This window comes from Bactrocera neohumeralis, chromosome 5 (assembly GCF_024586455.1).
Source record: "Bactrocera neohumeralis isolate Rockhampton chromosome 5, APGP_CSIRO_Bneo_wtdbg2-racon-allhic-juicebox.fasta_v2, whole genome shotgun sequence".
NCBI classification, from domain to species: domain Eukaryota; kingdom Metazoa; phylum Arthropoda; class Insecta; order Diptera; family Tephritidae; genus Bactrocera; species Bactrocera neohumeralis.
Genome location: NC_065922.1, coordinates 75274431 through 75297377, shown reverse-complemented (window position 1 = coordinate 75297377; position 22947 = coordinate 75274431). Strand labels below are relative to the sequence as shown.

The window sequence follows — 22947 nt, the reverse complement described above, 5'->3', positions numbered from 1 at the left end:
AGTGGTATAGCATCTGCTTTAGACATACAGACATACAAATATACAGTGGTACATGAAAATATACATATGTAAATGCCATTACTTTCATATGTGTTTAAACTACGTTAAGTAAATATATTTACCCATACATACATATGTACATACACATATATGTAGGCACTTAGACCGTCTGGTAGAGCGATCTTAGAGATGTGTTGCATTCTTATTACTCTTGTTATTGTTTTTTGTTCATTATTATAAAAATAGTCAGAGATTTCAAGAAGACAACGCAAGGCTTTCATAGGCCTATAAAAGTAGTATATGTAATACATACATATGTATGTATAAACAAATATATATACATATATGTACATAAATATAAAGCAACGAGTAAAAATAGTAAGCGTTTCTATAAAACGATACTAACCCACATACACAACAACAGTGCTGGCAAAAAAACTAGCATAACGCCGCCATATACATACATACATACATATATAAGTACATGCTGCTCATGGAAAATCCTAAGAGTCTCTTACTTCGACAGAATTAGAATGCTATTCAGGCAAACATTATATAATTCATAAAATAATCAGTTTTAGGTGGTAACACGGTTCAGTGTTTTATTTTTTTAAGCTGCAAAAACCGACTACGTAACCTTACTTTGGCACGAAAACTGCCAAGACTGGTTCTTCGGACTCTCTATAATGAATAGTTTTCAGACTGAAGTATGTACATTGTGGAAGATAGATAGGTAGGTAGGTACAGTGGCTGTCTAACGACGCACCTAGACCTTTAGGTGCCCATTGTAATACCACCGGAACTAAAGTTCTCTCAGTCTATTAGCTCCTCTCTGATTCATCACGTGGCTCTGGATAAAGTTCATCAGTATGAAAAGTTTTATCTGTGCAACCTCTGAAACGTCGTCAAGCAACTTTCGACCAATAGTTGCTATTCTTTTCTTATGATATATAGACTCTTACATTCGCATAGAAAATGTTTTGTAGTCTCCTCCTTTTCTGCCTCCTAATCGCTTCTACAATAGTCGTTATATGACATTCTTAGTCCACTGGCACGTCCCGCTATTAGACAGTGACCTGTTAGCACTCATCGGTCCATATTCCATTAATGCCACGTTCGCCTGCTTGTTGAGCAAGTCAGAGAATTGATTCTACTGAGGCTCAGCTATGTTTATAACATATGTATTTGTTGATTGAATTTCTGCGGAGTTTTATTGTAGTGTAGTACCTGTTCTGCTCCTAGGTTTTAGAGCCCATTGCAGATGTAATTTTGGGAGATAGCCCTTGTTGTCACAAGCATTGAAGTCGTCACGGAAGGCATTCTCCGGAATAGCCTTGAGAGCCGAGGTGCATGCTGCTTGGATCCTCTTTCATAGGCCTTTTCAGGCAAGGAAACAAAAACAAGTCCGCTGGCCACATCTGGGCTGCAGGGCGGCTGCGGAAGCGTTGGGATACTGGAATTGGTTAGGTAGCTGTTCACAAGAAAGGCGGTGTGAGCCGGGGAGTTGTCGTGGTGCAACTTCCAAACGGCTGCGATGTCTTGTCGGACCCGATTGACACTTAGTTTAAGTCTCTTGAGGAGTTCCACGTAAAACTTGGCGTTGATGGTTTGTACAGGAAGAACAAATTCACGGTGGACGATGCGGAATGAGTCCTATTACTTTCCGGACAAACCCTGTATATTGGAAGTAGCAGTACGATTTCAACGATATCAGCCAAAGTGTCCAATAATATTGTCTTTATGCCAACAGTAAGTAGCCAGTGACTTTCGTAAGCTTTGTTTCCATAATTACAATAAAAATTATTTATTTTCTTCATGACTTTGTTAGTGTAAATACTACGCAAAACTGTTAAAAAAATTAAACGAGTATGTACACATGTAATATCGCTTTGTTGCAGGCAAATCCAACCGGCAATGCGAAAGATCGTTGTTGCACGATCACTCAAAATGCGTTCCCATATCTCAAAGCTGCCTAGCTACTGGCTGCAGGCTGCTGGCTGTCTGTCTCTTTGCCCGGTTGTTTCAGTTGTTTCGGGCCATAGCCAATACAGCGGCTGTGGGGATTAATCGCCCCTCGCCACAGCTGCCGTCAACCTCCCCAAAACACTCACCAACCCAGCTAACTAACGATCACTCACTGATTTGTGTGTGTGTGTTTGCTCGCTGAATGGTGCTTTACGGTATCGCCGTATGCACATTTAGTACGTTCTTTTGGTATACACGTACTCATTATACCGTTGTACGGTGAAATGTATGGTAGTACGAGCGTTTTTTCTCTATACTATATATCGGGTATATGTGTAGTTATATTTATAGAAAAACTTATGTGTGTAGCAACATCACGATCATATAGCGCAATATTCATACATACAAATGTATGCATGTAGAAATGTGAGTGTACGGTAGATACGTGTCGGTATATCGATCGCGTAGAGCAATACTTAAAAATAACTTACCATTTAGTAATTTAACAAAGCAGAGAAAGAACTCTGTTGTTGCCAGCTTTTCTACCCCGAAACATACAAAATCAAAGCGATTATTTTCAAAAAGATTGTATGTACATAAGTATGTATGTATGTATGGATGTAAGTAGTAGCTGAGTTATAAAATACAACCGTGTACAGCTAGAACACGCAGAAATGGCGGCCAAGGAGTTCAATGAGATTGATTATTCGCGTCACTAGAAACGTAAATATTAACTGTGAGAAATTTATGGTATCAAAGATACCAAAAAAGCAGCTTCAGTTGGCAAAGAAGCTTCAGAAATACCGAGAAAATAACCAGATATAGAAACATGAGGCTAAGATCAAAAATTTATGATCTTCAATATAAGTATGTACATAATATGTATAACAGATACAGCTTCAGCTAGAGTTGACGATGCAGAGAGACCGTGAAAATAATCTTAGAAGATCACGAACATAAGATCGTCACGATCGAAAATCGAAATAATCTTAGAAGATCACGAACATAAGATCGTCACAATCGAAAATTTATGATCACAAAATTATCACTGAGGCAGCTTCGGCTAATTCGAAAAAGGGCCAGGTATATAACTAGTCGAAGCCAAATGAAGATAGTAAGATCGCAGCGATCGAAAATCGGTTCACACTGATATCTGCCACACACTGATAAGTGGAAGACTGTCAAATCACTACACCTAATTTTTGACCTGAAAATACTATTTATAGTAATAGACACTCCCTTTCAAATTTCGAAAACAAACCAACAGCTTTGTTAGTACTGATCACTAAGCAAAACGCCTCTCTGAAGAAAAAAGATAACGCGGAGCATAGAAAACTTTCCTTTGCTGGATGTTGAGAGAGTAAAATAAAAATACCCAGATTTACTATACTATTCTTTACTATTCTTTAAAATATTGGGTTGTTCACTAAGTAATTTCGTTTGATGGTATCACTGAACAGCTGAGCTGATAAAGTTAGGCTTGCTTCTAAAATTTTTTTTTAAATATTTTAGAATAGTTTTCGTTTGCTGCCCTATTGAAGATGATATCTAGCGTAAATATGCAGTTCAAGCTAGGCGGAAATTATGTGCATATGTATGTGGTTTGTACGAAGAATATTAGTTGACCGAACTCAATGACAAAATTGGTTTTCAATATTCTGTTCTGGCAATTTTGATCTTTGCGATGCACCACGTCCTGGAAGGCCTCTTGAAGCCGATTTGCATAAAATAAAGCCGTTCGATGCAAATCATCGAATAACAATGCGAGAGATGGCTGATAGTTTAAATTTGTCTGACGCGACCGTTCACAAGCACAAGAAACGTCTACGATTAATTTCGAAGCTTGAAGTATGGGTGGTTCCTCATGTTCTTAATCTCAACAGAATGATGCGAAACCTTTTACAAGTTTGTTGACTCGCCAAAAGCTTTTGTGAATTGAATGGGATTTACTGCCACACCCACCATATTTTCCGAACTATTACTTGTACTTGTTCCAGTCTCTGAGAACAATCTAAAAACGGAGTGATCCTCAAACACAGTTCGCAGTTAAAATTAGTTTGTGCCAGCGTTTGTTGTAATTCTGCAACTGAAGGCCGTCATCCAGCCAGCCAGTAGCAAAAGCCAAAGATCATACAAATGAAATAGAAGAATTAAACATCAATGTATCAAAAAAGCAGACGGCTTATCAATTTTAGCACCGTTATTTTTTCCATCGTATGCACATACATATATAATTCTTAAATTTCCTCACGTTGTGATTAGTCGAATATGGACTCGCATAGCGTTAAATAGACGTAAGTTAGTACATATGTATGTAGTGCCGACTGATAGCGGTAGCTGACGGTGATCTTTGGTGACCCCGTCTACTAACAATGTTACGATTGTCTATACAATGTTGCCAGCTTAGCAAATGATCAATACGATTGGCTGACTGTTTGTATTAAAATTATAAAGTATAACATATTTATGTACACATGTATGTAAATGTATGCATGTTTGTATGTCTGGACGGGTAAGACTGTTGGAAAAAGTATACGAGTATGTATATGTATGTATGTACCGGCGCACTTACGCTTTTTGTCGCTAGGAAAGCAAAAATTAAAAATAAAAAATTAAACATCAACAGTACTACGAACGAATGGAGACTATTAATATTTAGAAGTTAACCTCTTTGGCCTTTAACGACAAAGCAAACGCAATTTGAAATAAAACAACGACAACAACAAGTAACATAGCAAAAGAACGAAGCTTAAGAATACAAGGTAAGGGCATAGTACCATTATTTAAAATTGAAAAAAAAAAATAAAGTTTAGTTTTACTAGATCAAATAGAATTAACACACAACATAGGGTGCTTCATAAACTGTTACAACAAAAAAAAATAGATATAATATATAAAAAAATATTTGATTTTGATCAGCCGATTTGTATGACAGCTATATGCTATAGTGGTCCAATCCGAACAATGTGTTCGGAGATTGTGGCGTGGCCTTTAACAGTAAACCACGCAAAATTTCCGAAAGATATTTTGTCAAATAAAAACAGTCCATACATGGACTCGAATTTGATTGATCAGTTTATATGGTAGCTATTTGCCATAGTGGTACGATATCAGAGAGTTCGACAAATGAGCGCTTCTTGAGAAAAAAAGCTGTGCAAAATTTCAGATCGATATCTCAAACACTTAGGGAACAGTTCGTGTATATTCAGACAGACGAGCAAAGCGACGTAAATGGCTAAATCGACTCAGCTCACTAAATCTGCGACAGAGACGTTTGATATGATCAAGCAGTTGTTGTTTTAGCAAGAAGTGGTGTGTTTCGGTGTCACCAGGCCTTTTTGGAGGGCCGGGAACAGGTCGCTAATGAAGACCGTACTGGGAGACCTGCGACTTCGACAAATTCCGCAATGTTTGGAGCTCAGACCGTCGACTAAGTATTCGTTTAATTGCACAGATGTTTAAATTTATCAAAATTTGTGGTTCATGACATTGTGACGGAGCACTTGAACATGCAAATACATCGCAGATGATTGGAAGTTGAACCACGACAACGCCCCGGCTCACACCGCATTTCTTGCGAACAGCTACCTAACCAATTCCGGTATCGCAACGCTTTGGCAGTCGCCCTACAGCTCAGATGTAGCCCCCCGGGACTTTTTTGTTTCCTTGCCTGAAAAGGTCGATGAAAGGCAAGCATTTTGAGACGACAGAGGGGATCCAAGCAGCATGTATGTACCTCGACTCTCAATACCAGAGAATACCTTCCGTGACGCCTTCCACGCTTGGAAATCGCGCTGCCAGCGCTGCATCGACGCAGAAGGAGCCTATTTTGGAAGTTTTTAAAGAATTCTAACGATTGGTTAAATTATTATTTTTTACATCGACTCAGTCCTATTACTTTCCGAACAAACCCTGTACTCTATAGGATCTCCGACGATCCGTTATGAGTGTTAAAAACATCGTGTCAAATAGCACAGTTTCTCTGAGACGCGCAGCGCGGTAGGTCGTGTTAACAATTCATCAAAATATTAAAAATTTAATATAATTTTTATAATATAATAATGGAATCGGCTTCAAATGCGGTAAGTACGTAGTTCTTTCATTATACTCTTAATATACTACTGTGATCAAATTGAAAGGTGAATTTTTAATTCATACTTCGTCAAATTTAATCTTGATGTATTTAAAAACCCTTTAATATATAAAATTTTGCCTTTGACTGTAAGGACGTTTGTAGATATGTATATATGTATATATGTACATTTATTCCAATTGTTATGCATTTTCATAACAACTACAACACCATTGAGAGCGTAAAGTCAGTTAGTTATATCAGTGAACGAACACACATCTGCTGGTACAAACGTACACATGTATGTACGTATGTATGTATGTATGTACATTCATGTACATGATCATATTTTGATATGTATGTATATGTTTGTATGTATGTATATTAGGTCAAATGTTCGTACTTGGTAAGCATTTATGTATTTCTCTGCCTTTTTATTGTTGTTTTTATTTTATATTTTTCTTTGCTTAGTTTGAAGCGTTACTTTTTATTATAATGCGACGCGCTTTTGATTAGCTTCTAATGTTTTATTTATAATGTTTTCATGCTTGTACATATGTATGTTTTTGTGTATGTACATTTGAATGCTTTTGCAAATACAATATGAACACACAAATTCTTGTACATACATATGTACATATGTATGTATGTACATTGAAAGAGTTATTGTTGCATTGCTGTGCAGAGCGCGCAGTTAATATAGATATGTTTTAAATACATACATACAGACATACATATGTACATATGCATCCATATTTGTGGAAAAAAGTTTTGCAAAAGTCATATGGAACAACAAATGAAATATGGGAGAGAATATTAGTTGGGTAAGTATACCCACACACATATGTATGTATGTACGTAGTACGTCAGCAAACGCGTATATTTTCTATTATAGCATGAATATTCGTAGTTATTCAAAATATTTTGCTATATGGTTAATTTATTAGTTCCTTCAAAATTACAGCACACACCCTAGACCCTGAGAAATTGTTTGTCTACTCTGTCAAAAGCTCTAAAAAAAATTACAGCGAATCTTAACTAGGCTTCTGCTTTTAATTGTTTGTTAGCTTAAAGTATTTCTGCCTGGGAACTTAAAGTGCATTCCTATACCTTGAATAAAATATATCCTATACCTTGAATAGGATATATTAAGTTTGTAATACCCAGAAAGAAACTTTTGAGGTCTTGAAGTTATAAATGTATTCACCAACTAATCCCTCAATTCATGAGATATGCGTCGGAAAATTAGCACACTTTCTTTTCTCCACGCTCATTTGTCGGAATTGGCGTTATCGGACCGCTGTAGGAAGGAACTGTCATATAAACTGTTCGATTAAAGTCAGGTTCTTGTACGTAAAACTTTTTTATTTGACAAGATATCGAAATTCGGCGTCTATTGATAGATATCGAAATTCGGCGTGGACTATTTTCCAAGACAACGCCAAAATCTCCGTATATATTTTTCAGATCGAACCACTATAGCACGCAGCTGCTATACAAACTGACCGGTCCAAATAAAATCCTTGTATAGAAAACTTTTTTATTTGACAAGATATCTCCATGCAATTTGGCATTGTTTATTATTCAATACAATGGTACAATCTCCGAAGAAATTGTTCAGGTCGGACCAACATCAAGTTCTTATATGGGAACCTTTTGTATTTCTGCAGGATATTAAAGTATCGGGTCAGTCGAAATTATTTTTTTTTTGTTTTTATCTATGTTGCCTCTCTTAAGACTTGTGGTCTGTTTTCGTGCCCTATAATGTCAGGTGCTTCGATTGTTTTGATATGTTGTAGGTGAGATGTGATCTAGGATTTTTGCACTTTTCAAACAGATTTTTATGTTTAAAGTGCCTATGTATGCCAGTTTCATTTTCTATCACTTGAGAGGCAAATTATTACCATATAAACTAAAAAAAAAAATATTTTTTTTTACTGATTTCATCACAAACATACACATCACGTGCTTTCAGCTATTTAAAGGGAAATCAACGCAATACTACAAGTCAATCACTACTGCTCTTCCGATTAGTTGTGAAAAAATTGATAGCGAAAGTGATCGCAAATAAACCAAACACAAACAAAGCAAAAATAAAAAGAAAGGAGAAACACAACTATGAAGTGTGGGTCAATAAATTATTTAATTATTTAGTTTAGGTACATACAAGTGTACATATTTATGCTCCGCTTAGAAGTAAATAAAAGTAGAAGAAATGTTTGCATATTGTGCATATGTATGTATGTGCACATACATAAATCGACATACTCGTATTTAATAAACAGAAGAAGTATTATTGTTTTATTGAAAAAAAAAAACTTTACTTAGAATTTAGAAAGAAAATTTATTTATAATAAAATTTATTCATAATAAAATTTATTTATAATAAAAATTATTTATAATAAAAAAAATTGCAAATAAAAATTTTAACTTAGAATTTTTTATTTAGTATTTAAAAAATATTTTTTATTATTAAAAATTTATTTGTATTAAAAATGTTGTAGTTTTATTTTTGGACAATAAAAAATTGTGTTTATTGGATGTTATTTTATTAAAAAAAAATTGTTTAGAATTTTGAAAAAAAAAATTTATTTATAATATAAATTATTTGTAATAAAAAAAATGCAAAATTAAGACAAAAAAAAATTTTAGAATTAAAAAATATGTATTTATAATGAAAATTATTAATAATCAAAAAAAAGGAAATTAGTTTTTTTTCTAAATCCTAAATACATTTTTTTCAATAAAATAACATCAAACACAATTTTTTTGTCCAAAAATAAAAATATAAAGTCTTAAGTAAAAATAAATTTTCAATAATAAAAATATTTTTTCAATACTAAACAAAAAATTCTAGATTAAAAAAATATACATATGTATATGTAGTAGTATGTATGTACATATTTTTTGAGTAAAAATAAATGCACAAATTTTCAGGAAATCTTCAACTGACTAGCTTTCATGCCGCCAAAAATTATAAAAAAAATATAAAAAACGTAGATATATGTATGTATGTATGTACATATACACTTGTCACACGATGCTAATACTCTGTTGTGTTGTATTTCTTTCTTTCTCAAAACAACTCATTAAGAAAAGCTAATATCCTGCTCACAAGCCTACCATTATTTCCTTTTTGTTCAGCGATTTCGTGTCACAATATCTCCCTCTTGCTGCCGCAGTTAGAAATTCACGCGTTCACTTAATCCGTTTTGTTTTAGTCGCTTTTTTTCTTTATTCTGCAATTTGTTCTAAACACATACGCCACTGCACCGCGCCGATAAGAATATTTCTTTCACTTCACACGCTCGATTTTTTTGTAATTTTTGTATTTTCAATTTCTGTGGTATATTTATTTATATTTTGAAAAATTTACCGTCGTTCCCAACGATCTGAACGATCCCACCCAACATTACGTCGGCGACTACCAACCAACACTACGATCATCGCGTTCGCTTAACTCGTCAAATACCGCTACTGCTTCTTGCTTGTTCTTCTGCTTTTTCAACGTCTACCGCCTCTGCCGTCTGACGACGGACGGCTGACTTTTGTTGTTTCATTCATACGCTTGTTTCATGCTATTTAGAATACTTTTTACAATTTTTGTTTTAATTCCGCACTTCCTCATGGTTGTTGTTGTCGTTGTCGTTGCTGTTGTAGTTTATTTTTGTTTTTGTGCCGCTACTACGATTTTTAGCTCATATCTACATATCGACCGATGGACCGAACGGCAGTATGCTTTGCTTTTGCGGTTGCCAGCGACTAACGATAGTCTCATGATGTTGCTGTTGTTGTTATTCTTATTATTGTTGTCGTTTTGAAAAGCGTATCCCAAAAATAACCCCCTGCTTGCATTCGTGTCACTCTCGTTAAAGTTTCGGCTTTAAATATTTCACTTTTCTGAGGTTCGTGTAATTCGTTTGAATTTGTAACGCTACTGCGTATAACACCGCTACTCTATTTACCAAAATATAGCCGTAGTACTACATTCAATCAGCATTCGATATTCAATTTCGAAAACAACATCGAAATCTCTCGGCGTCTTTCCTTTGCCGTTTTCTTTGCTCTCATTTTTGTATTTTTAATTCAACCTGTGAGAGCGCTGTAGCTATATAGAGATCGCTGCAGCGTACCGCAATAATCAGACAGAATGGGAGCTTTTACGCGTGATTAATCGGGATATTCATGCATTTGCAAGTATTGAACAGACTTACTTAAGTATACTTGGAGTATATGACTCCCTAACAACAAAATAACATCGCTTCCCCCAAATCCAAAAGGATAATGTTCTGAGTTTTCTAGATGCTTTGCCGAGCTTTAGCTCCTATTTGTGGTATGAGACTTTAAACTAATTTTTCATCGACGGAAATATTTTAACTACTATGTCAAGGACTTTAAAATTGAGCTAGGGAGTGAAGCTTTTTCACATTTGAAATGTATTCAAAGGTTGGACCACGTCTGTCAAATAACTATCCCTGTTAGAAAGTAAGTTATATGGAATTTAAAATTCTGTTGTATGGCTTAGCGATGGTTGTAATCCGATTTCACCCATTATAAGAATCGTCAAAATAATTTTGCTGCCAAATTTGGTTGAAATCGGTCGAGTGGGGCCTAAGATATGGGTTTTCCCATAAGGACGGAGGCACGCCCAACGTCTTGTTTTGACCCCGGCTTCTATAAAGCCCTCTCGTACGTTCTCGGGGGCAAAATTATGGTCTCTGGTGTATTTTGTTATTGATTTATAATAACACGCTTTTAGTAGTTTTCAACAGTACCGTTATATGGGGACTGGGCGAGGTTATCTTCTGATTTCATCAATTTTTACAGTGTCTTTTGGGGTGCTTAAGGAATTTGTCTCGAGCGGGTTTTGTTATTGTATCTTAAGTGGTTTGATAGATATGTATGTACATTAAACCTCTTAGAGGGCGGGACCACGCTCCTTTTTTTAATTTTGAGCCCACAGGTGACCTTTTCTATTGGTAGCCTTGTGCGATATCACAGTGGTAACTTACTTATGGCACTTATCTAATAAGTTTTCGTTTAATGGCGATTTGTGCGCGTGGCAGTGGTCTGATTACAACTACGTGCTCGCTTTTTGCCAAGGAACCCGTGTGTCACTTTTCATTACGATATCGTAATTTTTACTCAAGTTAGAGCTTGCACAGACAGACAGACACACAGTCACTAGGAATTCAACCTGACTTGATCTTTTACATTTGTATATGTATATGATGTATCCATATGTACTATATAACCCATAAAAAATAAGAATAATGGGATCGCTTCGGTTACATAGCCATCCGCCTATGAAGGGAATTGAGCTCAGCCAAAAGCTCACGCTTCTTTCGTAGTAGAGACTTATTGATTAACTTAGAGAGCAACACCGAAGGTTCAAGGATCATATTAGCGACAAAAGGACATAATATTTTCGAAGAAGTTATGTTGTAATATTGAGGCTTTCTAAGTAAATTCACTCTCACTGCTATGATCAGCAAAACCGATCGTTGTGATTATTTTTGCAATACATTCCTGTAAGAATATTTTATCTTCGTGTGCATAGAAGCATACATGACACATGAGAACTTTCGCTTTCTCTCTCTTCTGTGCGTGTTGCTCTTTTGAATCGAATCTATGAATATGTGTACAATTGAATGTATGTACATACATATGTGCATATGTATTTATTTATTTACTAGTTGTAGTATAATGAGTACGGTTTGTTTATACTTGCATTTTGAATTTCAAATACAACGTGCTGGCGATTCCTATTAGAAAACTAACTAAATAAATGCACTGGACGTAGAGTTTCTTATATAAAAAAGACTCGTGTTTTTCTATTTGGTTGAGTATACTGGGTGCTCACTTACATATGTACATATGTATGTACATACAATTGTACCGATGTACAATGTACGGCCTTTTACGCCCTTTAAGAAAATCGTACCTTGCATTATAATTCGTTAGACTACTTTACTTTCAAAGGAATGTTTCTGAATATTCATTAAAATACATTTTTATTTCGCTTTAGAACTTGTACAGCGCTTATTTTGGTTCGTAGACCATACAATTATTCATACACATGTATGTACATATGTATGTATGTACATATGTACATATATCGGTAATCGCATGTATTTTATATAAGCGCAGTAGACTGGCATTAACAATACTATTTTTGAAATAGAGAAGAGCAAATAATTTTTACGCGGTAACTTAAAAATTACTCACACAAATATATGCAGGTACCAATAGCAAACATACTTATGTATGTAAGTATATGGAATATTTAGCGTACATTCATATATGTACGTACATATGTATGTATGTATGTAGATACTACATACGTAATTTTAAATGGAAACAATATTAATAAGAAAATATATTCTAAACGCTTTTCCAATGAGAAACATGTCTACTCACATGCAGTTATAATAACACACATACATATATGTATGTACACAAACAATGTTAAATGCACACATTCATGTGTTTATATACATACATACACACAATTCACAAAGTCATATGTACATCATTTTATGATTTATTATGCTGTTTCACAGTAAGATTTAGGCGGCTTTTCTTCACTAAGTAGAACATGAACTTTCGTACATACATACATACATATGTATGTGCATATGTACATGCATATAAAAGATCATACATATGTATGTATATATTTTTTTCGGAGGGAAAACGCTTTTGAAAACGTATATACATATGTATGTATGTATGTTTGTATGTAAATAGTGCTCTTATAATTTCTTGTAAAGACGTACATACAAGGAATGGGGACAAGTAATAAAAATTTGGCTAAAAATAGCATTACAAGGTGTGATTACATACACACAATATGCTTACATACATACATACATATATGTACACACATACAAATGCCTTTGTAATATACATACATAAGTATATTTGAAAGAAAATACGCTATTATGACGCCGAAGAATTTGGAGCATTTGGAAAAATCGCCGACGTTAGCATGAGTATTTAACGAAAATAATATACAAAAAATATAAAAGTTTCTTGTAAATACAAATCGGACAAGAAAAAGCGTTAACTTTGTTTTCATGGAAGTTTGAAAGGATAGCATGTGCATTTTTGATGGCATAAAAAGGTATAAAAACAGCTTTATCTCTATTTTCAACGGCCAGTTTGCATGGCAGCTATAAATGTATGTACATATGTATATGCTATAGTAATTTCGATATCGGCGATTGTAACAAATAAGCAGCTTTTTTCAGAGAAAAGGATTCAGAATAATATGTATGTATCGGGTGATTTTTTAAGAGCTTGATAACTTTAAAAAAAAAAAAAACGCATAAAATTTGCAAAATCATCGGTTCTTTATTTGAAACGTTAGATTGGTTCATGACATTTACTTTTTGAAGATAATTTCATTTAAATGTTGACCGCGGCTGCGTCTTAGGTGGTCCATTCGGAAAGTCCAATTTTGGGCAACTTTTTCGAGCATTTCGGCCGGAATATTTTATCGACAAATTTTGTTCAGCGATGAGGCTCATTTCTGGTTGAATGGCTACGTAAATAAGCAAAATTGCCGCATTTGGGGTGAAGAGCAACCAGAAGCCGTTCAAGAACTGCCCATGCATCCCGAAAAATGCACTGTTTGGTGTGGTTTGTACGCTGGTGGAATCATTGGACCGTATTTTTTCAAAGATGCTGTTGGACGCAACGTTACGGTGAATGGCGATCGCTATCGTTCGATGCTAACAAACTTTTTGTTGCCAAAAATGGAAGAACTGAACTTGGTTGACATGTGGTTTCAACAAGATGGCGCTACATGCCACACAGCTCGCGATTCTATGGCCATTTTGAGGGGAAAACTTCGGAGAACAATTCATCTCAAGAAATGGACCCGTAAGTTGGCCACCAAGATCATGCGATTTAACGCCTTTAGACTATTTTTTGTGGGGCTACGTCAAGTCTAAAGTCTACAGAAATAAGCCAGCAACTATTCCAGCTTTGGAAGACAACATTTCCGAAGAAATTCGGGCTATTCCGGCCGAAATGCTCGAAAAAGTTGCCCAAAATTGGACTTTCCGAATGGACCACCTAAGCGCAGCCGCGGTCAACATTTAAATGAAATTATCTTCAAAAAGTAAATGTCATGAACCAATCTAACGTTTCAAATAAAGAACCGATGAGATTTTGCAAATTTTATGCGTTTTTTTTTAAAAAAAAGTTATCAAGCTCTTAAAAAATCACCCGATACATACATATGTAAGTATATCGAAAACTGAAGGACGAACTCGGTTATATATTGACAAAGAGACGGGCAGATGAGCATGCTTAAATTGACTTCGCCCGTCACTCTTACTCACTCTTACTATTTCATTTGCAAAAAACGAAAAGACATACTATAGGCCTACATACAGAAATATATGTTATTTAGAACGCAGGGATCATAAAAGATTTTGTTCGCCTGAAAGTATGCTACACTAATGGCTTTGTGGTTATACTTAAGTTATTTCATTTAACCAGCTTGATCAGCGTACACTTCTCAAACGATTAAAGATATAATTTAGGATCAAAATTTAACTTAAAACAGAAATCTAATAAAAGAATACTAATATGTAAAGTTATTGGAATAAATGAAAGAAAATTAAATGAAAATTCTTGGCAGAAATTAAAATAATCTGACATTCATGGAATAATCAAAAAAGATAGACGAAAATGAATAAGTTTAATAATACTTTTAAACAACAATTAATCAAAACGGTTAATATAATAGTCAGAATGAAATTTCGTCGTAGATTTATGGTTTGTTTTTATATTCATAAACCAAATTTCTTAAGGGATCGTCTCAGTATGACCCTCCGAAATAATACTGATTTTCGCGATTTATTTATTTTTTTTTTTGATGTCGAAATTAACTATTCAGTGCTTTTTTTTAAATAAATACATTCATGACGAATAAAAAATTATTTTTTTTTTATGTTTATTTATTGGGTGTATAATAGTTAAATCGATCGATTAAAGGACCAGGTGGAGAAGGATGGAATATCCAATTGACCCCACGTAGCGAAAAGAAACGACTGGCGCGCTGTTGTTAACTCGGCTATAATCGCGTAAGCAGTGTCTACGCCAATAAAGAAGATAATAGTTAAATAAATTGTTGAAATGAGACGTAAAAAAAGGTCCTGCACAATGTCCACGATTGCAGCCGCAATTTTGGTCTGAAACAAAAATTTCAAAAAGATTATTAATCTGTAGGAAAGGCTATCGCTTATGGAAGCTTATGGCTTTTTGAAATTTGGCAAAATGGCGGCGATTTGAACAAATAGTATCGAATATGGTCCTTTTTTTTTGATAGTTTTTCGTAAAAAATAGAAAGATTTCAAAAAATAAAATAAATAAAGCGCACGATAGCGAATGATGTTAAAAATTTTCTCTCCAAATCGAAACTACATATCTTCAAAACTCTTCCTTTGAAGGTGGAAACCATTTTGAAAAACACCATTCTGAGAAAAATGCGTTTAAAGATTGGAGTCGCAATGTTCCCCACTCTGTTCCCTTGCTACAAGAAACGCTGTAGCGACCGTAATAATTTGAATTTCGATTTCAAAATTTAAGTATACTATCCGATAATGCAAATAAAAAAAACGATTTCTCGAAAATTTCACACTGAAACGATCCCTTAATACAGTTTGATTTATTTGATTATACCATTCTTCTTGATTATGGTATAATTTTTTAGATTTGCTATAGTAATTTACATAGACAAACTCAATCATTGCATACTCATCGAATAGAATGGAAGGCATATTATTTTATATACCTACACAATGCACATAAGTATGTACATATCTATATAATTTATATACAGCATATACACACACGTATGTATATATCAAGGTATACTTATATTTATAATATTACAGTGGAAAAGCGCATTACTTTCCACACTCAGCTTCTTCAGCGCTCTCGCCAAATGCTTGACTCGCTCCCCATTTAGTGCTTTTAAATATGTATATATGTATGTATATTTCTATGTATGTATGTATGTAGGTATATTTGTATGTTTATATGTAGTAGAGAAAAAAGCAAGTAGCAAGAATTAGTTGACTGCACTCTTCTAATCGCTCGACAACAAAAAATGTTCAGAAAATAAAAATCAAACAGAAAATTTAATGACATTTTTATGCTGTCTGTTGCAGACGACAGCGGATGCCACTGACATTGTCGCTGAACGCGCAAATCCACTGACATCTTAGGTGCTGCTACAATCTTTGCTATACCGTTGGGATCTGATGCGACTGCGACTGCGACTGCTCCTGACACGAAGCGAAGCGAATGTTGGAGGAGATAAATGATCGACTTTTCCCTTCGAGAGAGTAACATAAATATGCACATACTAACGTATGTGTGAATGTGTCTACCATATGTATGTATGTATGACTATGCGCGTTGGAAATTTGAGCAGACAAGTGTTACGGCATGTTTGGGGCATAAGTAACGGCATACTCCAAATATAAGTAAATGTCTGTACATGCAACTGCAATAATAAAAGTAGCAAACTGCATACATGCTTATATAAATATATATACATACATATAAACATTTATATACATACAAGTATATCGTATCGTGTATATCGTTAAATAATGCACTGCCTGGTCTAATGGTTAATATCGATACAAGCATACACACATACATATTTACATATGTACATAAATTGTTTTTGCAGCAGCTGAGCGCCAAATGTGTGCAGTACGTACTTTTCCGGCGCCTACCGTTTTACTCAATCTCCTACTAAGTGGCCGCTCTGGGACCGTATGATGCTCAGATGTGCTAGCACATACACATATACATACATAGTGCATACATACATATGTGTTTTCTATACTGCGTTCATTATTATTATTATTATTGCTTTTGTTGTTGTGCCGCTATACTGCCGATTTCATACTAGTATCTGGTGCTGATCGTATTCTTTTCCCTCTCTATGTATACTAATTTCGTACGAATGTAGAGCATTTTCGTTTTCTGCCATGTTTCGAAATTTACAGGAGTTATTTTTAGAAGAAAATTTCTGACTATTCACCGCGAGGAACGAATGAAATGAACATTTTATACGAGTTTTGTATCGGCATGCATGCACGTTGGCATATATCTACTTACGTATGTATATATGTATACTACTTGCATATGTACATATGTATATATGTACTATATATTACATTTCAATAAATATATGTAATTCTGCTTGACTCGAAGACAACCAATAACGCATCTATTTGAGTTTATAGTGTTTGAGAAGAGATATGGTATTGTTCGAAAATCTCTTGAAAATATACATATGTACATAAGTATGTATATTCGAAAAATCTGATGGATTGTTGGGAGAGAACACAGAACACCTATTCCTACCTATAATTACCATATTGGTTGGTTTTTCCAATGCTTGAAACAGTTGTTGAAGTCAATTTCCGGAGTAGCCTTTAATGCACTTAACGATTCACCTTTAATGGCTTCAATTTGGCCAAAACGGTTTCCCCGAAGCAGTCGTTTAAGTTTGCTGAATAGCTAGAAGTCACACTGAGCTAAATCAGGCGAATAAGGTGCTTGCGGCACGTTAAGGGTTGAAAATCAAGCGAAAAACTCACGAAGAATCAATGCAATGTGCGACGGTGCATTATTTTGGTGTAAAAACCAAGAGTTGTCGGCATCTTTTTTCGAATGGCTTTGCGCGAAGGACGCATAACACTCAAATATGTAGTATCCCTTATTGACAGTTTGACCGCTCGCTTCGCCGTAGTTTATTCGGCACAGAGAGATGTAAGAGTCAACTGCGCGCTGGCCAGGCACGGTGATTGCTTTACTTATATAGCGAACTGGCACCCAGCTTCCCGCGAATTTGCCGCGTGACTTTCAAACTACATCACATTACGGCGCGAGAGTTACCCAAGCACTGGCCAGGCATGGAGCTTGCTTTACTTACATAGCCAGCTGGCACCCAGCTTCCCGCGAATTTGCCGCGTGACTTTCAAACTACATCACATTACGGCGCGAGAGTTACCTAAGCACTGGCCAGGCATGGAGCTTGCTTTACTTACATAGCCAGCTGGCAGCCAGCTTCCCGCGAATTTACCGCGTGACTTTCAAACTACATCACAACACGGCACGAGAGTCGCCTAAGCAGTAGCCAGGCACGGTGCTTGCTTTACTTATATAGCCAGCTGGCAGCCAGCTTCCCGCGAATTTACCGCGTGACTTTCAAACTACATCACAACACGGCGCGAGAGTCACCTAAGCACTAGCCAGGCACGGTGCTTGCTTTACTTATATAGCCAGCTGACAGCCAGCTTCCCGCAAATTTACCGCGTGACTTTCAAACTACATCACATCACGGCGCGAGAGTTACCCAAGCACTGGCCAGACACGGTGCTTGCTTTACTTATATAGCCAGCAGGCAGCCAGCTCCCCGCGAATTTATCGCGTGACTTTCAAACTACATCACAACACGGCACGGGAGTCACTTAAGCAGTAGCCAGGCACGGTGCTTGCTTTACTTATATAGCCAGCAGGCAGCTAGCTTCCCGCGAATTTACCGCGTGACTTTCAAACTACATCACAACACGGCGCGAGAGTCACCTAAGCAGTAGCCAGGCACGGTGCTTGCTTTACTTATATAGCCAGCAGGCAGCTAGCTTCCCGCGAATTTACCGCGTGACTTTCAAACTACATCACAACACGGCACGAGAGTCACCTAAGCAGTAGCCAGGCACGGTGCTTGCTTTACTTATAATGCCAGCAGGCAGCCAGCTTCCCCCGAATTTACCGCGTGACTTTCAAACTGCATCACAACACGGCGCGAGAGTCACCTAAGTACTAGCCAGACACGGTGCTTGCTTTACTTATATAGCCAGCAGGCAGCCAGCTCCCCGCGAATTTATCGCGTGACTTTCAAACTACATCACATCACGGCGCGAGAGTCACTTAAGTACTAGCCAGACACGGTGCTTGCTTTACTTATATAGCCAGCAGGCAGCCAGCTCCCCGCGAATTTACCGCGTGACTTTCAAACTACATCACATCACGGCGCGAGAGTCACCTAAGCAGTAGCCAGGCACGGTGCTTGCTTTACTTATATAGCCAGCAGGCAGCTAGCTTCCCGCGAATTTACCGCGTGACTTTCAAACTACATCACAACACGGCACGGGAGTCACCTAAGCAGTAGCCAGGCACGGTGCTTGCTTTACTTATATAGCCAGCTGGCAGCCAGCTTCCCGCGAATTTACCGCGTGACTTTCAAACTACATCACATCACGGCGCGAGAGTTACCCAAGCACTGGCCAGGCACGGTGCTTGCTTTACTTATATAGCCAGCAGGCAGCCTGCTTCCCGCGAATTTACCGCATGACTTTCAAACTACATCACATCACGGCGCGAGAGTCACTTAAGTACTAGCCAGACACGGTGCTTGCTTTACTTATATAGCCAGCAGGCAGCTAGCTTCCCGCGAATTTACCGCGTGACTTTCAAACTACATCACAACACGGCGCGGGAGTTACCCAAGCACTGGCCAGGCACGGTGCCTGTAAATTTGTCAAATAAAAGAGTTTCCCGTACAAGGACTTTAGCTTCATCGATCAGTGACTGAATATTATTTTCGTTTATATAGATTGGTATAAAACCGACTTGCCAGATTTGTCGAAAAAATAGTGTTCGAAACTTGCAACTCAAACCATCTACTTCAATTACATATCCGAAATGTACTACTAATACTATTTCTAAAGTTCTTTAACTTTCCACTCAACTTTTTCAAATTGTAGTATTTAAAAGAGGTTAGAAAAGCCGGTAAAATAAAGTACCGCTTTACTTAAAAAATAATGTTTAAGCTAAGGATGAGGATAAGATAATTGATAATTTTCCGCTTTTCAACATGTTCTACTTGTTACTGGTGTACGAGACTTAAAGTAAAGTAAAGGTTGTATGTTGCACAAGTTTAGACGATGAAGACATTGTGTGCCGCGAACCGCGGAGTATTCAAGATAAGCGCATCAAATTTGAGTTTGGTGGGGCTTTAAGAATATACCTAATCAATCATAGACGTCACCTTCTAATTCGGCAAAACAAGTAATTATTATTTTCCTAAATAACTACGCCTTCGCTCAATCATTTTAACATTCTTTCCGAATAGCCACAACCACAGGACTTAATTTTTGATTATGTAAGCCTGCATTGCCGTCATTAAGCAGGTGATAGGCCGAAGCTTATGAATAAATAACACCTTTGTTGCGTCCTTTGTTCCCATTGACCTCCCCGCCATAAAGTAAATGCTAAAAATATTTAAATTCATGCATATTTTAAACCTTACGTCTGCCAAAAACTGACAGACTAATAAACGGCTGGTACTGAAGGGTGGTGGGAGCGGAACTGGGTTACATGCAATCAAGTACCTGCTAGCTTTACACACGCAGTCGACGACTTGGCTTGGCTTGGCAGCCGAACAAGTGCGATAACATGGCCAACAGGTTTTGTTTTGTCTAATAAAATGTGTGCTGACATGTTGCCAAACAAGATTATAAAGCACACGCACACAGCGACACTGACATAGCGCGCAACAAAAGACGCCGTGCGATGAATAAAGGCATATGTGTGCGTGTTGCGCTGCCAGGACAATTGGCTCAAGTCAAATGGCGGCGGATAAGCCTTGTTGCTTAGGGACAAAATATGGCAACGTTTCATATTAGTCTGCGACAGCGCCGTAAGTCGCTGTGAGGTGTGTGATGAGGTAAGTTCAAATGAGGATAAAGCTAACGAGTGCAAGCGCTAACACGCATATACTACTTGCACTCAAGTTGAACTTATGTATGTCAAACGGACGGCGCGCAAATAAAAACAGGTGGCAACTGCAACACTTTGTATTAGTTAACACAATGTCAAAGGTGCGTCGCTTGGAATGGTGCAACATGTACCTACCGCGAGCACAATATGATTTGTAAAACAACTACCGTTATGTGAGTAATTAGTTGTGTGTGTTCGCAGGTGAGTGTGTGGATAACAGGTGTTTACGCTGGGAGAAGCGTGTGCGGCTAGCGTTAGCGTGTATAGCGCGTACGAAGGGATGAATGAATGAAAGCTTTCTGGCCGAAGGTACGAATGCCAAATACATACGTACATATACAGTTATCGGTAACGAAAAGCGGAGGGTAAAAGCTAGTTGGTACGATATCTAGTATATAGCGAGAGCATGAGATAAGTAGAGAGACATATGCATTGTACCAATGCATATTTGTATAAGGGTTAGTGCAGGGTTGCCAGTGTTCATAAAGTATTGGAAAGGTATGAGATAAGCAATTGTGGACGATCGAAAAGTACTGCCTGATGTCAAAGAGAAGGAAAGTGCCTACTTTATGCCTATTAACGACATGTTGAACGTTTAGCGTGCATTGAGTGGTTGAGTGGAAAGAGGATCAACAGAAAGTGAAAACCTTCCTCAAAAATTAATACAGATAAATCAGATCCAGATATCACGGTCCAGCGTACAAGAAGTCTTAACCACAATTCCATCAAGGAAGACGACAACGAGGGAGAGATATGGCTTAATGTACATGGTTCTAACATAAATTGAAGAGTCCGGATTTAGGGACGTTGGATTTTGTGAAAACATATATTTATACTCAGTACACATCAATGCTTCATTTAAGTTCTGTAGAAGTCTTCAAATATTTAGATTCAAGTGTTTTATGACGTTCTGTAACCGTTTACCTTCAATTACCCGTTTGAAGAACCACAACCGATGGATTGTCGGCCGCGCTATTCAAATACGGCGGCGCAGGTCTGATAAGGAGCATACATCAGCTTCTTTGTAAACTATAGTTGGACGAAAGCATGCCTAACGATCGGAATTTAAGTTTGCTCTGCCCAATCTACAAAAAGGGAGACCCTACAATCCGCGCCAACTATCGTGGGATAAGTCTCCTAAACATCGCATATAGGGTTCTATCGAGCGTATTGTGTGAAAGATTAAAGCCCACCGTCAACAAACTGATTCTTCAAAGCTGCTTTTTACAGCACGAAAAGTAGTTGCGTTTATGCCGCGATGCCTGAATTTGGTATCCCCGCAAAACTAATACGGCTGTGTAAGCTAACGTTAAGCAATACCAAAAGCTCCGTCAGGATCGGGAAGGACCTCTCCGAGCCGTTCGATACCAAACGAGGTTTCAGACAAGGCGACTCCCTATCGTGCGACTTCGTCAATCTGCTGCTGGAGTAATAATTCAAGCTGCAGAACTTAATAGAGCAGGTACAATCTTCTATAGCAGTGATATTGATATCATTGACCTCAACACCCGCGCCGTTAGTTCTGCTGTCTCCAGACTAGATAAGGAAGCAAAGCAAATGGGTCTGGCAGTGAACGAGGGCAAGACGAAATATCTCCTGTCGTCGCACTCGCGACTAGGCTCCTACATCACTGTTGACAGTCATAACTTCGAAGTTGTAGATAATTTTGTCGATCTTGGAACCAGCATTAACAGCACCAAAAATGTCAGCCTCGAAATCCAACGCAGAATATCTCTTACCAACAGGTGCTACTTCGGACTAAGTAGGCAATTGAGAAGTAAAGTCCTCTCTCGACGAATAAAAATCAAACTCTATAAGTCACTCATTATTCCCGTCCTCTTAAAAAAAGCTCTACTCCGTTGGAAAGGCCAGGTGGAGAAGGACCTGGCTTCGCTTGGTTTCCAACTGGCGCCACGTTGCGAAAAGAAGAAACGACTGGCGCGCTTTTGTTAACTCGGCTATAATCGCGTAAGCGAAGTCTAGGCCAATAAAGAAGAATATATAATCTTCGAAATAACAATATGGCAGCATTCAGGTAGTGTTCATATTGCGGGCTAAAGAGAGTGGGCAAGTTTGAGAACTTAAACATG

The 22947-nt window shown here is 37.2% G+C and overlaps 1 protein-coding gene across 3 annotated transcripts in view; it reads right to left on the bottom strand.

Moving 5' to 3' along the window:
• Window positions 1–22947, bottom strand: part of LOC126758485 (uncharacterized) — a 54948-nt gene that overhangs the window by 5985 nt on the left and 26016 nt on the right. Inside the window, exon 1 of one of the 3 annotated variants that reach the window (XM_050472759.1) lies at window positions 9161–9743. The exons of the other annotated variants lie outside the window; for them this stretch is intronic. Coding sequence (XP_050328716.1) covers window positions 9161–9163 — 3 coding nt within the window. The 5' untranslated portion in view covers window positions 9164–9743. Of the gene's footprint in view, window positions 1–9160; window positions 9744–22947 lie in introns of those variants that run through there. 3 annotated transcript variants of the gene reach the window in all.